Source organism: Gorilla gorilla, chromosome 13 (genome assembly GCF_029281585.2).
Source record: "Gorilla gorilla gorilla isolate KB3781 chromosome 13, NHGRI_mGorGor1-v2.1_pri, whole genome shotgun sequence".
Classification (NCBI taxonomy): domain Eukaryota; kingdom Metazoa; phylum Chordata; class Mammalia; order Primates; family Hominidae; genus Gorilla; species Gorilla gorilla.
The window spans coordinates 60,736,442-60,748,852 of NC_073237.2; the positions used below are offsets into that span (position 1 = coordinate 60,736,442).

At 38.7% G+C, this 12,411-nt stretch overlaps 1 protein-coding gene across 6 annotated transcripts in view; it reads left to right on the forward strand.

Annotated features, from left to right (window-relative positions):
* Positions 1-12,411, forward strand: part of GLIS3 (GLIS family zinc finger 3) — a 548,502-nt gene that overhangs the window by 472,855 nt on the left and 63,236 nt on the right. For all 6 annotated transcript variants that reach the window (XM_055350627.2, XM_055350629.2, XM_031014823.3 and 3 more), the window contains one exon: positions 1,084-1,228. In XM_055350627.2, coding sequence (XP_055206602.2) covers positions 1,084-1,228 — 145 coding nt within the window. The remainder of the gene's footprint in view (positions 1-1,083; positions 1,229-12,411) is intronic.

Sequence of the window (12,411 nt, forward strand, 5' to 3'; positions counted from 1 at the left end):
CCCTTATTCCTACTCACTGTCTCTCTTCTCTGCATCACTTTTCTCCATAGCATTTATCACCATCTGAGGTTGTGTATGTTTTATTTGTTCATCATCTGCTTCCCCATCTAGAGTCTAACTTTGACAAAAGCAGTCAGTATTCCTAGGGTCTAGAGAAGTATGTAACAAACACTTAATAAATATTTGTTGACTGCATAAGCATACTCTAGCTCTATATCTAAAGGTTTAGTCTTGTCTTTATAAAATCCATTTATACACACACTCTTTAAATACCAAAGATGATTACCATTTGCAATATTTGTAACAAATATATTTCTAGATTGCTTTTAAGGTATTATGTTTTTGTACAAGCAGAACGTTAATATTTTTATGTCACTTAATCTTACATTTTTTTTCCATTTCAATTACACTTAAAAAATTCTTATTCATTAAAAGATCAGATAACTTTTCACCTACAGTTTATTTTAGCATTTTTTATTGTTTTTTTTTTACATGTAACTCTTTAATGTATAAGATCTAAATTGTTCTGTTTTTATGTAACTTACTGTTGGAGTTTTGTTGCTGTTAATCACATTGTTTTATCTTTGAATCATGTTCCATAATATATTAAAATTTAACTTGAGTATTTTCCTTTCATGGAAAATCTATAGGAGTTAAATCTCAATGGGCATTTCTTAATCATCTCTGGGATGTTTTCATGACAGTGTTTCTATTTTAAAAGCACTTTCCAAGATGGACTAAATCTACTTGAGTTTGTTGTCGTTATCGTTACAAGTTCTGATAAGATACGGAGCAAATAAAAGGAAGTATAATAGGAAGTTGAGTTGCCAGAAGTGGAAATATCAAGGACTGAAGTCAAATCCGCCTCTAGCCACATTTTTCCAGAAGCTCTTGCCAGGTGTTATTAGGATTGGAGAACTGACCCTTTTATTGACACTCTGTTAAGCTCTGTGCCTTACCCGTAGTTGCTGCTTGATAAATTTTTGTGGGCTGAGTTGCACTGATAGAGCATGATGCCTTCCCAGGAAAATATTCCAAGGACCAGCTCTCCTTATCGATGTCTCTTCCGTTTTCTCCTCTTAGTTGCGGTCCAGCACAGAGCTCCATCCAGACCTGCTCACAGATTGCCTCACCGTGCAGCCCCTGCAGCCGGCCACTTCCCCTAGAGATGCTGCTGCTGAAGGGACCGTGGGACGCTCCCCTGGACCCGGGCCTGACCTCTATTCAGGTAAAGACAGCAAAGGCAGAGCCAACCACAACTACCCTTTTTTAGGCCTTTTACTCTGGTTAAAAGGAATGCTCACATGAGAAAAATTTTCCTAAGATCGTCTGTGTTGTTCTTTATCAATGGGCTGCAAATTGCTCTCCACCCCTTCTGATTCCTGAGCTGGGTGTGGCAGCAGATTGTTTTTTCTCATAAAGAAATAAAATAATGCATTACCTCTTTTAGTTGTGGACTTCTGCCAGAAATTCAGTGCACCCAACCCTCGCAGTTATGTTACATTTACTCACTTGATTTAGACTCGAAGGAAATGTTTCCTCCTTAAGCAGGTAGCAGGCTGCATGTGGATTTCTTAATGAAACAGTTGTTGTCATCTTTATGTTTTAAAAGGAAGCCCCAGGTCTCTAAGGAAATTTTCACATCAGCAAACCAACTTATAAGAATGTTCATTCATGTTTGCCAACCATTGTGGGAAAGGAGATGGGATGACACTCCCAGACCACCTTCCATCTGCCTAGGTTTGAATAATAGGTGACTGTATTTCCAAAATTACATGTATGTAGTAAAAAACAAAAAAAAAAAGAAAAGATTAATATACCATAAGGAAGTTATTTTTCTTTTACTCAGCCTGGATTTTTATGCATTTTCTACTCTCTGTAATGGTGATATACTTACGCAAACATAATTAGTGATTGTCCTTACATATGGAACACTCTTACAGTCATGCTATGAAGATGAAAAAAAAGATTTACCAGCTCCAGATTCCAGACAATGAGAATTTTCTATTTTCTGTGGGTTGCAGATACTACCCCCACCCCCATCTGATTCCAGAGCCAGGTTTGGCAGCAGACTGTTTTTTTCTTTTGAAAAGTATGAATAAGCCATTAGAATTTAAAATTTACAGATGCATTGCAGTGGAATGGGAGAAAGACATCCTTGTACAACGTTTTAAATTTGACAGTTCTCAGTTGATTCAGATGCAGAGAGAAAGGGCAGTAAGCAAGTATTGCAAGAGCATCAGTCATCAAAACTGGGCCTTAATGATGGCCCATTGGACCTTTATCAGTTGCTTTAAGCACTTACTGTTGGGGACAACATAGCCTCTGCTTTTTGAGACACAGGGAGATGAGACGAAGAAGGGTTGACCAAACTTACAGAGGTTTCAGGTATAGGTTCATATACAGACATCAAATATATCAATGTGCAGTGTTACCAACACATACATAAATATTTTGTATTAAATATATATATATATGAAAAACCATGACTAGCTTTTGTTTTTGTATGTCTGATTTGTTCAGTATTTGATATATGAACATTTATTTCAGCACATTAAATTAGCAAACAATTTTAAACAGCCTATAAAGCATTCCCCTACTACTTCAGTTCATAAATCTGTGATCTTACTAAGACCTGGAACCCAATAGTCAACAGTCAACACTAACCAGAAATGATTGAAAAATGGCTTAACATACAATATAAATGGTTTCTAGTGATGGGCTAGTCTGGCTGTATTTAATCCTCTCAGAAATGAGTTTGGGAAGCAATGCTATCCATATCTATGGAAAACATTAGCACCTTTGTTGTATGTAGCATACAGCATATGGCTCATTTTCGAAACTGTCACATTTGTCTTGGTGTCTGTTTTTATATGTCTGGTAGTGTTTTTAAAGCTTTAGAGTTTTAAATATTTTAAGGTTCAGCTTGAAATGTTTTTGTCATTCCAAGCAAATGTCCACTTTTTGTCCATGACTCTTTTCTATATTCGGTCCTCAAAAAGATTTTGAGCTCTGGAATTAGAGCCTCCGGCTGTGGTAGGTTTGCCTCCTAAGGGGCAAGGATACCTAAGTTGCTCCAGCCATCAGTGGAGTGTCTTCAGGTTGACCCACATTTTCCATAACTCTGAGAACACTTGAAACATGCAGATGATCATATTGCTCAACTCTGTTCCCAGAATTTTACTTCTCCAGGTACCTTATGACTGTGAAAGTTTACCCTCTCTACTTCTTCGTTTTTTTGTTTTTTTTTTAATTGAGATGGAGTCTCACTCTGTCAACCAGGCTGGACTGCAGTGGCACGATCTCAGCTCACTGTAACCTCTACCTCCCAGGTTCAAGCAATTCTCCTGCCTCAGCCTCCCTAGCAGTTGGGACTACAGGTGTGCACCACCACACCTGGGTAATTTTTTGTATTTTTAGTAGACACTGGATTTCACCATGTTGGCCAGGCTGGTCTCAAACTCCTGACCTCAGGTGATCCACCCACCTCGGCCTCCAAAAGTGCTGGGATTACAGGCATGAGCCACCGTGCTCGGGCCCTACTTCTTTCCTTATTCCTCCTTCCCTCAGGTATGATTTTGCTTTCTAACTTTCTTCCTTTTAAAAAAATGTTACGCCTTTTGTTTTGCAGAGTAGGCAACAAACCAAGAGGCAGAACCAGGCAGGGGAAAAAATTACAAAACAAAAATTGTAAGCCTTTCTTTTAAAGTTCTAGAAATGTGCTTGTCTGGAGTGCATATTAACATCCACTGCAAACCTTCGCCCTAGATCTATGGAAGGAAGCCAAACCATGAAAAATGCCAAAGGTGCAAAAGGAAACTTCATCAATTAGTTAAATGTAAAATCTGAAGTGTTAAGACAATTTGATGAAGATTAAGACTTGGCTAAATAGCAAAAGTACTTGGAGTTATTCCCTTTTATGTTCTATTATACAAAATCAAGAAAATATTTGTTTAATGATTGTCAGGCACTTCTACCTTTAAGTGCTAGTAAATTAATTTATCACAAAAATATTTTGATGGAAACCCGTTGAGTATGTATGAGCATAGAATAAGAGGCAGTTAAATTTGGCATTGAGCACCATAATCTTTCAGAAGCCACAACGATTGAGGACTTGTGGTGTGAAGAAGTCAGTTTTGCAATGGAAATTCTTGTCAAGTATATGATGTTTTATAACATTCTAAGAGAAGGATAGTTTGCACAGCATGAAGATGAACAGGGAAGATGGCAGTTCTGGAACATACAAGTCTTGCACTTCTCCTGAAGTGTTGCCTTCCCTCATTGAAACAAACTTTTCAGGTTGAAAAGACAGAGCTTGATTGGAAAGGATTGCCTGAAAATACTTTTATTTCTGTGAAAGATAATAGTGTCCCAGGTTAAAGCAGCCAAATATCACTTGAGGCCATGCTGAGGATGACTTTAATAAAATTAAGGTGTTTACTTGTCTACTATTCTGAAAATCCCAGGCCTCCCCAAGCCTGCTCCTGAGCTCACCTGAGAGCAATGTTGTAACCTAACAGGAAGGCCAAGGCAGCAATAAGCAGGCCTCAAGGATGGCTCATTTATATTTTTTTGCCCTTTTGTTCAAAGGTTCTGTGTTCCATATAATAATGCCCCAGGCCAGGCCTGTAAATTTAGATGATTTATCTGATAGTCTAAGAGGGACTATTTCGTAGCCTGTTGATCGAAGTGTGAATGCCACTTTCAAGGCTTAGTGCTTGTATATCTTCTGGTGAACACCTGTGATGAACTAATGATATATAGAAGCCCATACTTGGTGAGTCTGAGATATCATGGACAGTGTGGAACAGTGCCTGGTCTTGGCAGGGAGTCCATTTATTAACAGTGAATGCTGTATGGAAGATGATCTGTCCCATGAATGACCACAAAAATTATGGCTCCTTTCAAACCGAAGCTGTACTACAGATTCAGTAAAACATGACATGACCTTAGCAAATGACCTAAGCCATGAAGACATCATAGAGGCCAGTGTGGTTGAGATGTTTGAGTCCCACAGAAACTACTCATCAAGGATGAGCTAACACAGCTGGAACAAGAGAAATCTACGAGAAGAAGGGAATTTTATTGATTCCAATTATATTGGGTTATAAAATAATTGTTATGTTTAGAGCTTACAATTCCTGTTGAATTATCCAAATTTTGAATGTAACCTTAGATTTTTAAGAAAAAAAAAATAGATGTTTTGTTCAGATAATATAGGGAAATGTAGAAGGAAAAATACTGTTTTGGAGCAGGATTATTTGAAGTCACGTGTTATTCTCTTCACTTTACCCTCCTTACTGGGAAGTGATGGCTTCTCTCTTAAAATATCATTACTTTTTATAATAAATAGCACCATATAAAAATCTATACAGGATTTAACAGAAATTTGTGAAATAGTTACTATTTCATTTTAATGTAATTTTATGGTACATGTTTTAATATGTTTTCTACATTCTTAAATTGAGTATATTTGCTGTCGTGGGACAGCTTGCAGAGTTGTGTTAGAAATAATTTTCTGTAAAAGTGCTTCATATAGTCTGTTCTCAAAAAATGGTTATTAAGTTAGAGATTTATTAGAGGGTTCTAAACTACCACACACATTTCCCAGTAGGTTAAACTTAATAGGAGAGCTGTGAAGATTAAACAACATAACTATATAAAAGTCTTTAAAAAGACATAGAGCATTATAAAAATGCATAGTTATTACTTGCATTAACTTCAAAAGCACTGCTTTGTTTGGAATTCACAAAGGTGAAAAAGCAGCAGAACAGTTTTGGAATTGGTCAGAAGGAGGTGGAAATGGGGCACAAAAGGGATTTAAAGGTAAACATTGGCAAAGTCTGTGTGAAGCATTCCTTTGAAGTGCTATCAAAACCTTGCAGTTTTTGTAACCTCTGTTGCATCTGTGATGGTCCACCGAGTTAGACTGGAGAATGCAGTGAGGTCAGGAGCAAGCCTCATACTTCTCTGTTGTAGGCACTGGTCATTTTAAGCTGTTAATTGAGCCCCCACCTCTAGTCCTGAGCCAGTCCTTCAGTATGCATCAAATCACCTGGAAATCTTGTGAAAATACAGTTTGCTGGGCCCCATCCCCAGCGTTTCTGATTCAGAAGGTCTGAGTGAGTCCCAAGAATCTGAATTTCTGCCAGACATTTCTAACAAGTTCCCGGGTGACACCACCAGGTGCTGCTGGTCCAGGTGCTGCTGCTGGTCAAATGTTTTTCAGCCTTTGAAAACCATTGCTCTGGATCATAAAATGTAGGCATATGACTTCTGGGAAAACGACCTGAATTTTGACTGGGAGTAGTTAGAATTAGAATTGCACTGTAGTATCTATTTCTGTTTCTCACTACATAAAACCCATAGGTGGATATTTTGCTTGTCACCCCACAGCAGCGTTATAATGACACTGCTCATATTTTGATCAAGAATGAGATCTTATAACCACTCAGCTGAAGAAAATGAAGATTCTGATTCCCAGCCAGCACAGGGCTCATCTGCATGTTTGCAGTTAATGTTAATGCCTTTATATGTTTGCAGGCTGCTTAATTTGGTGCTTCAATTTTTCATATCCACTTATTCCCTTGTATTCATGTTAGTTTTTCATGCAAGATTAAGCTGAATTACCCAGTTTTACAATATGTGCAAGTTTTGCTGTAAAAATATTTTTGTAGGTGAGCAAAAACAATTCCATACCTCATTGAGGAGGAGAGGCAAGTAGCGAGGCTGGGCAATTGCAGCTTTATCCTCATTGGGAAAAGTATTGGTTATTTTTGTATTATTATTTCTCCTATCGGAAGGTAGAGGGTGGGAGGAGGGAGAGGATCAGGAAAAACAAGTAGACTTAATACCTGGGCAGTGAAATAATCTGTACAACAAACCCCCATGACACAAGCTTATCTATATAACAAACCTGCACATGTAACCCTGAACTTAAAATAAAAGTTAAATGTGTATAATTTCACCAGTAATCAACTGGCATATGAGAAGAGAAGGTTGGGTCTATTATACTCTGAGGTGTACCTGAAGCAGGTCTTAAGAAGGCGGCAAAACAGAGAATTCAGGATAAAATTTCTGAAATGAGAAGCTAATACTTTTTATGGTTAAGAGGTTATAGACCAGACTGCTGAGTCTAAAGTTCTGACTTTCTGCTTCAACTGAATTTACCTTCCAAGGAAAGAAAAACATAGGTGGTTATGTCTCTTTCATGTGAAGAGTAAAGAAAAAAAAACTGTTCCTATTCAGGGTGTTTGTAGCCACAGTGAAATTTCATCTTGTTTATACTTGTATGGGTACTGAAAATCTTAAGAATAGCAAAGACTCTAAATTAAGGGACATTAATGAATTATAACTTGGATATTACTTGCCATATTTTATAGTAATAAGAGAGCATATTGCAGGCACTGAATAGAGGGTATTGTGGAATTTATTCATTCCACGCAGCTATCAGCACTGTCCCAGAATACTGGCTTTTATGCTGTCTTCCTCAATATTGTCATGGGCTGATCTGCCCTGCTCAGGTGCCCTGGCCGTGACTCAAACCATTAACACTGCCTTTACAGCAGGCATTGTTTCATCAGAAGTTGCAGCTGCCTTCTTGGAGTCTTATTGGAGTCTTAGTTTTTCTACCTAAATTTCCAGGCTGCTTTTTTTTTGCCTTGCTTCTAGAACTCCCTATTTCTAGCTGTGACCTGGGTTTGCTCCTGAGACTCCAGTCCCGTTCTCTCTAGTGAACTTAGCTGCTCATGTCCTGCTTCTACTCTCACTACCCATCAGCCCTGGATTTCAGAGTTGAGTCTTACCCTGGAGTTTCTACTAACACCTAGTCCTACCTTAAGAAGTGAGGGGTCTGTAAGCTTCACTGGAACCTTTTCCTTGGGGACGTGGAGAAAGTCCTTTTTTCGACCTTCTAGGAGTGAGTGGCTGCAGAAAGGGGAACTCTTTACGATTAAAAAGAAAATGTGATAAAGTCTCATCAACGCGCATAGGAATTTGCTCCTCAGGCTGGTTCACAGGGATGCCTATGAAGCATTTCCGAGAAGTGGATGTACTTCGTGAAAGATGCGATGCATCAGCTACCCTGGAAGATTTTGCAGTTGGGAAAGTAATGATCTAGGATTCATAGTTCTGGAGGACTAAGGCAGTTCGGAGTCATGGCTATACAAAAAGCAAGAATGGACAATATTTTGTGTCTTTTCTTTTGAGACAGGATCTTGCTTTGCCACTCACGCTAGAGTGCAGTGGGATGATCATAGCTCACTGTAACCTTGAACCCCTGGGCTCAAGTGATCCTCCTGCCTCAGCCTTCTGAGTAGCTGAGACTTCAGGTATGTGCCACCACACCTGGCTAATTTATTTTTAAAATTATTTTGTGTAGAGACAAGGTCTTGCCCAGGCTTATGTCAAACTCCTGGACTCAAGTGATCCTCCTGCCTTGGTCTCCCAAAGTTCTGAGATTACAAGCATGAACCATGGCAGCAGCTCTTTTTTCTTAAATTACATTACTGACCACGTTTTGTACAATCCCTGTGATCATCGGTTTAGCCAATCTATGCTCAAATGTAACATTTATAAATGGAAATGATACTTCTTCCCGTAACCCGAATTTTCATCTTAGTGTGATCAATTGCTGGATTAAATGACATAAAGAGTTCTTCAAACATAGTAAGTGTTCAGCATCTAATAGTTGTAATTATTGTTGCTTTTATCTAAATACTGTAAAAATACATGCTATAGTTCTGAAAATTAGAGAACAGATGCCACAGATAACCAATTACCTACCTTTTCCTCTTCCTCCTCTTCCTCCTCCTCCTTCTACTTTCTTCTTTTCTTTTTTTTTTTGAGGAAAGAAGGAAAAGTGGAAGCCTAAAAGTTTGGGAATACAATCAACATCACTCAGTAGAATAAAAGAAAACTGAAATGTGTTTCCTTACATTTTGTATTCCACTACTTTGCCAGTAGTTCACATGGCATTTTTTAATTAAGGAAATCTACTGTAGCTCTCTGAAGAAAAGCAAATTGGAATTACAAAGCCATCACTGGGGTGGCAATGCCCCCAAACTGACAATGTCAAAATTGTGTTTTGATGGTTACTAGGGTTTGGTCATTCAAAAATAGTGCTGTTGGTGGGTTTGTTGTTGTTGTTGTTGTTTGGTTTGTTTTGTTTTTTAGAGACAGCGTGCTATGCCAGAAAGAATGTGGAGCTAAATCTAAACTCCAGTTCTGGATCTCCAGTCCCTAGATGTTCAGTTTGGGGAGGTTACTTTTCCTTTTCTATAATAATAATAATACTGACTCCATAGGACTGCCGTGAGAACTAAATGAGATAACATAAGAGTTTAGTACACTCCCCGGCAATTGGCAGATGCTCATGTTCTTTTCTCTTTTGTTCTTTCCTTCTTTCTTAAAATCTTGGATAATTAATTGTGAACGAAGTCAATGTCTGTGGCAGTGAATAGAACCCCTTCTATCCATGTCTTTTATGCTGGGTGCCACTACTTGGTAGTCAGTAATAGATGTGCTGACATAAAGCGTTCCTTCCAAGAAGAATTTAAGTCAAGGTGAGGACTGGAGCTTCTGTATTCTAAGGCCCATTTTCTGATCTGCAAATTAAACTTTTGTTGTTGTTGTTTCCATGAAGAGTAGAAGTATCCTTATACTGGTTGTACAGAGTGCCATTGCCTGCTTGTAAAATGAATTTAATGAACAGTGAATTTGTGAGAGTGAGGCAGGTGGAAGAAAGGAGAAATGGGATTGATGGCCTCGGCCAATGCAATTTTACATATTCCTTGTTTTGGTATTGCTGGGATGTAGCCCTGGTCCTGATGTCATTTTGTAAATAGGCTCTTCCAGGCCATGTCATTTATCTCAAAATATATTCTCAGGTGTCTAAAAAAACTGTTCTTGACTGTTGCTTACCTCAAATTTAGTTTTCATATTTCAAAAACAGTTCCCTAGTCTTTTCATGATGGTTCTTAGTAGTTAGCATGCAACAGTTATTACACTGAGAATCACCAAACTATGGCCCATAGGCCAAATCTGGCCTGCCCCATCATTTTGCATGGCCTGAGAACTAAGGATGGTTTTAAGATTTTTTAATGTAAAAATTTTTTAAAAGTTATTAGCCTTTAGGTGAGAACAGTTGCCTGAAGAATGTGAACATTGCCTCTTTGCCTGCAAAGCCTAAAATATTTTCTGTCTGCTCCTTTACAACAAAGGTTTGCCAAGCCCTGTTTTATACTTACATCTGAGGCCTTCATCAAAATGACTGAGTGAAATCAAGGCATCCATAAAGTGGATTAATTGAAATGAATTAAAGAGGAGAATGTATTATAAGACAGTTTAGGATCATGTAATACATGCAGATTTTATCATTTTATTGATCCCCATAATATTTTAGATTTAGCAAATACTTTAGTAGTCTTCTAGTCCATGGGTTTTTGGAGACTTTTTAAGGCCCAATATTTAAAACAGATAATGGCAAAGCTGTTTCCATTGAAGGCATCCAGAACACATGTACTATCCAATACTCATAGGTCTCCCAGGGCACTCTATGGAACCCCAAAAGTAGTGGCCCTCAAATGGAACTATTACTGGTTAAAGGCAACAAATTGCAAGAAGACACCTGCAGAAGCAGCCTGGGCCATTGTGGGAGCACTGACTAATGTGGCTCTCACTTAGGAAGAAACTGCCTCAGGACAGGTGGGGCTCCATTCTAGTTATGAGGTGCTAAAGGCTGGCAAAGAGATCAGAGGCAGGGGCAGTCCTGGTTTTATTCTGCCCAAGATTTTTTTCCTAGAAAGGAAAGTATCTCAAATTCTTGAATATCAAGGGTTATGTTTTTGAAAGTCTAAGCCTCTCCTAGACATATAAATTAAAGCCTAAAGTAAAGCAAATAATTGAAATATTGAACTTTAGGGACCCATCTAGTCACATTCTAACAGGGATGTCACATGCTTCCTCAAAATATATTTTCTACCAGTAACAAGGATGTTTGAAATGGATATAACTGAAGGCTGAACCCTCCATTCCAGATACAGATAAAAGCCTTTACATAAAAATTATTTGAAAAAATGTTGTATATGGGCATAAACTCATGACAGCATGTGAGTACCTTCTAGCATCTATCTTGAGAGTAAAGTAAGCTAGGAGGTAACATGAAGCGCCTGATGGCCAAATGGAAGATTGTGGTCAGAGTGTGAATAAAGGAGGAAAGGGGGTTCTCTGGAGTCATAACAAAACCAGCTTCATTGTCGATGCAGTTTCGCCCAGGGCTCATGATAATCGAAGCTGTGAGCTCCTCGCTATACCATAATTCTCCAGAAGGGCTGTTGTTACTTCATTTTACACATCTAGGAAAGGGAGAGGCTCTCTGAGAGAGTTCAGAGTTGATAGGTCATCCCTTGACTTTGGCTAGAATAATAGTGCATTAAAAATCAGATTGGCTGTCTATGCTAAAAATCTGTTTCCAAGAAGCCTTCACTGTGAAGTGATTTTAGAAGTCACGTGAAAGTAGAGTGGGTGGGATCATCTCAGCATGCTCTGAAAGGGAGGAAATATCTTTTGTGGTCAACATGGTACAGGTAGGAGATAGCTGAGGCATGAGTAATGAGGAGATTGGGAACCCAGTATTTTTTACTGCAGCTTTGTTTTTTGTGGCCAAGTAAAACTTTTATTTCCAAAAAAAGGTGAGGGATCTTTCTGTAAGAACTTCCAGGAGTGATTGGCCACGTCTACCCCATCTTTCTCCTTTTTTTCTGCCTTCCCACTCTGCCCCAATGAGGGTTAACGTAACACACAGACCAGGAGGAAATGATAGATTTCCCACAGGGTAGTCTGAATAGTTTGCTTGTTCCAGCTATTTTACTGACTTTCTGTGTAATGAATCCTTCGAAGGTGAGTAGCAGGTAGGTTGGGAGGTGGAGAAAAGACAGAAAAGGTAGGAGATTTGAGGTTAGCTGTGTCATGCATTGCTTGGAAAGATCTAAGAGGGCTGTATGAAAGGTTCATCCCAGAGAAGTTGATAGAGCTGCCAGATGATGCCATTCTACTGGTAACAAAATGTCTTTGTTCTGAAATGCAGATGTTTCCGGAGCTTTTCCTAACATGAAGTTAATTAGACCTGGTATTTAGGAATGCTTGATGGTACCTTTTGACATTTATGTGGATGGCATCAGCCATTATCTTCTAGCTGTATTGCAGGGTACTCCAGAAAAGCATATAAACCTGTATCCTCTTCCAAACACTAACACCTCTTCCCTGGCTATAAATCCAGCTGCATGATGTGGAAATGTAACTGGGCAGCCTACGCAGAAGTTTGGAGCTCATGGGGGAATATCTATTTGTAAGAGAACCTGAATATTCATGTAGCTGTCCAGACATCAATAAATTCTCATTTTGCTTTATTTA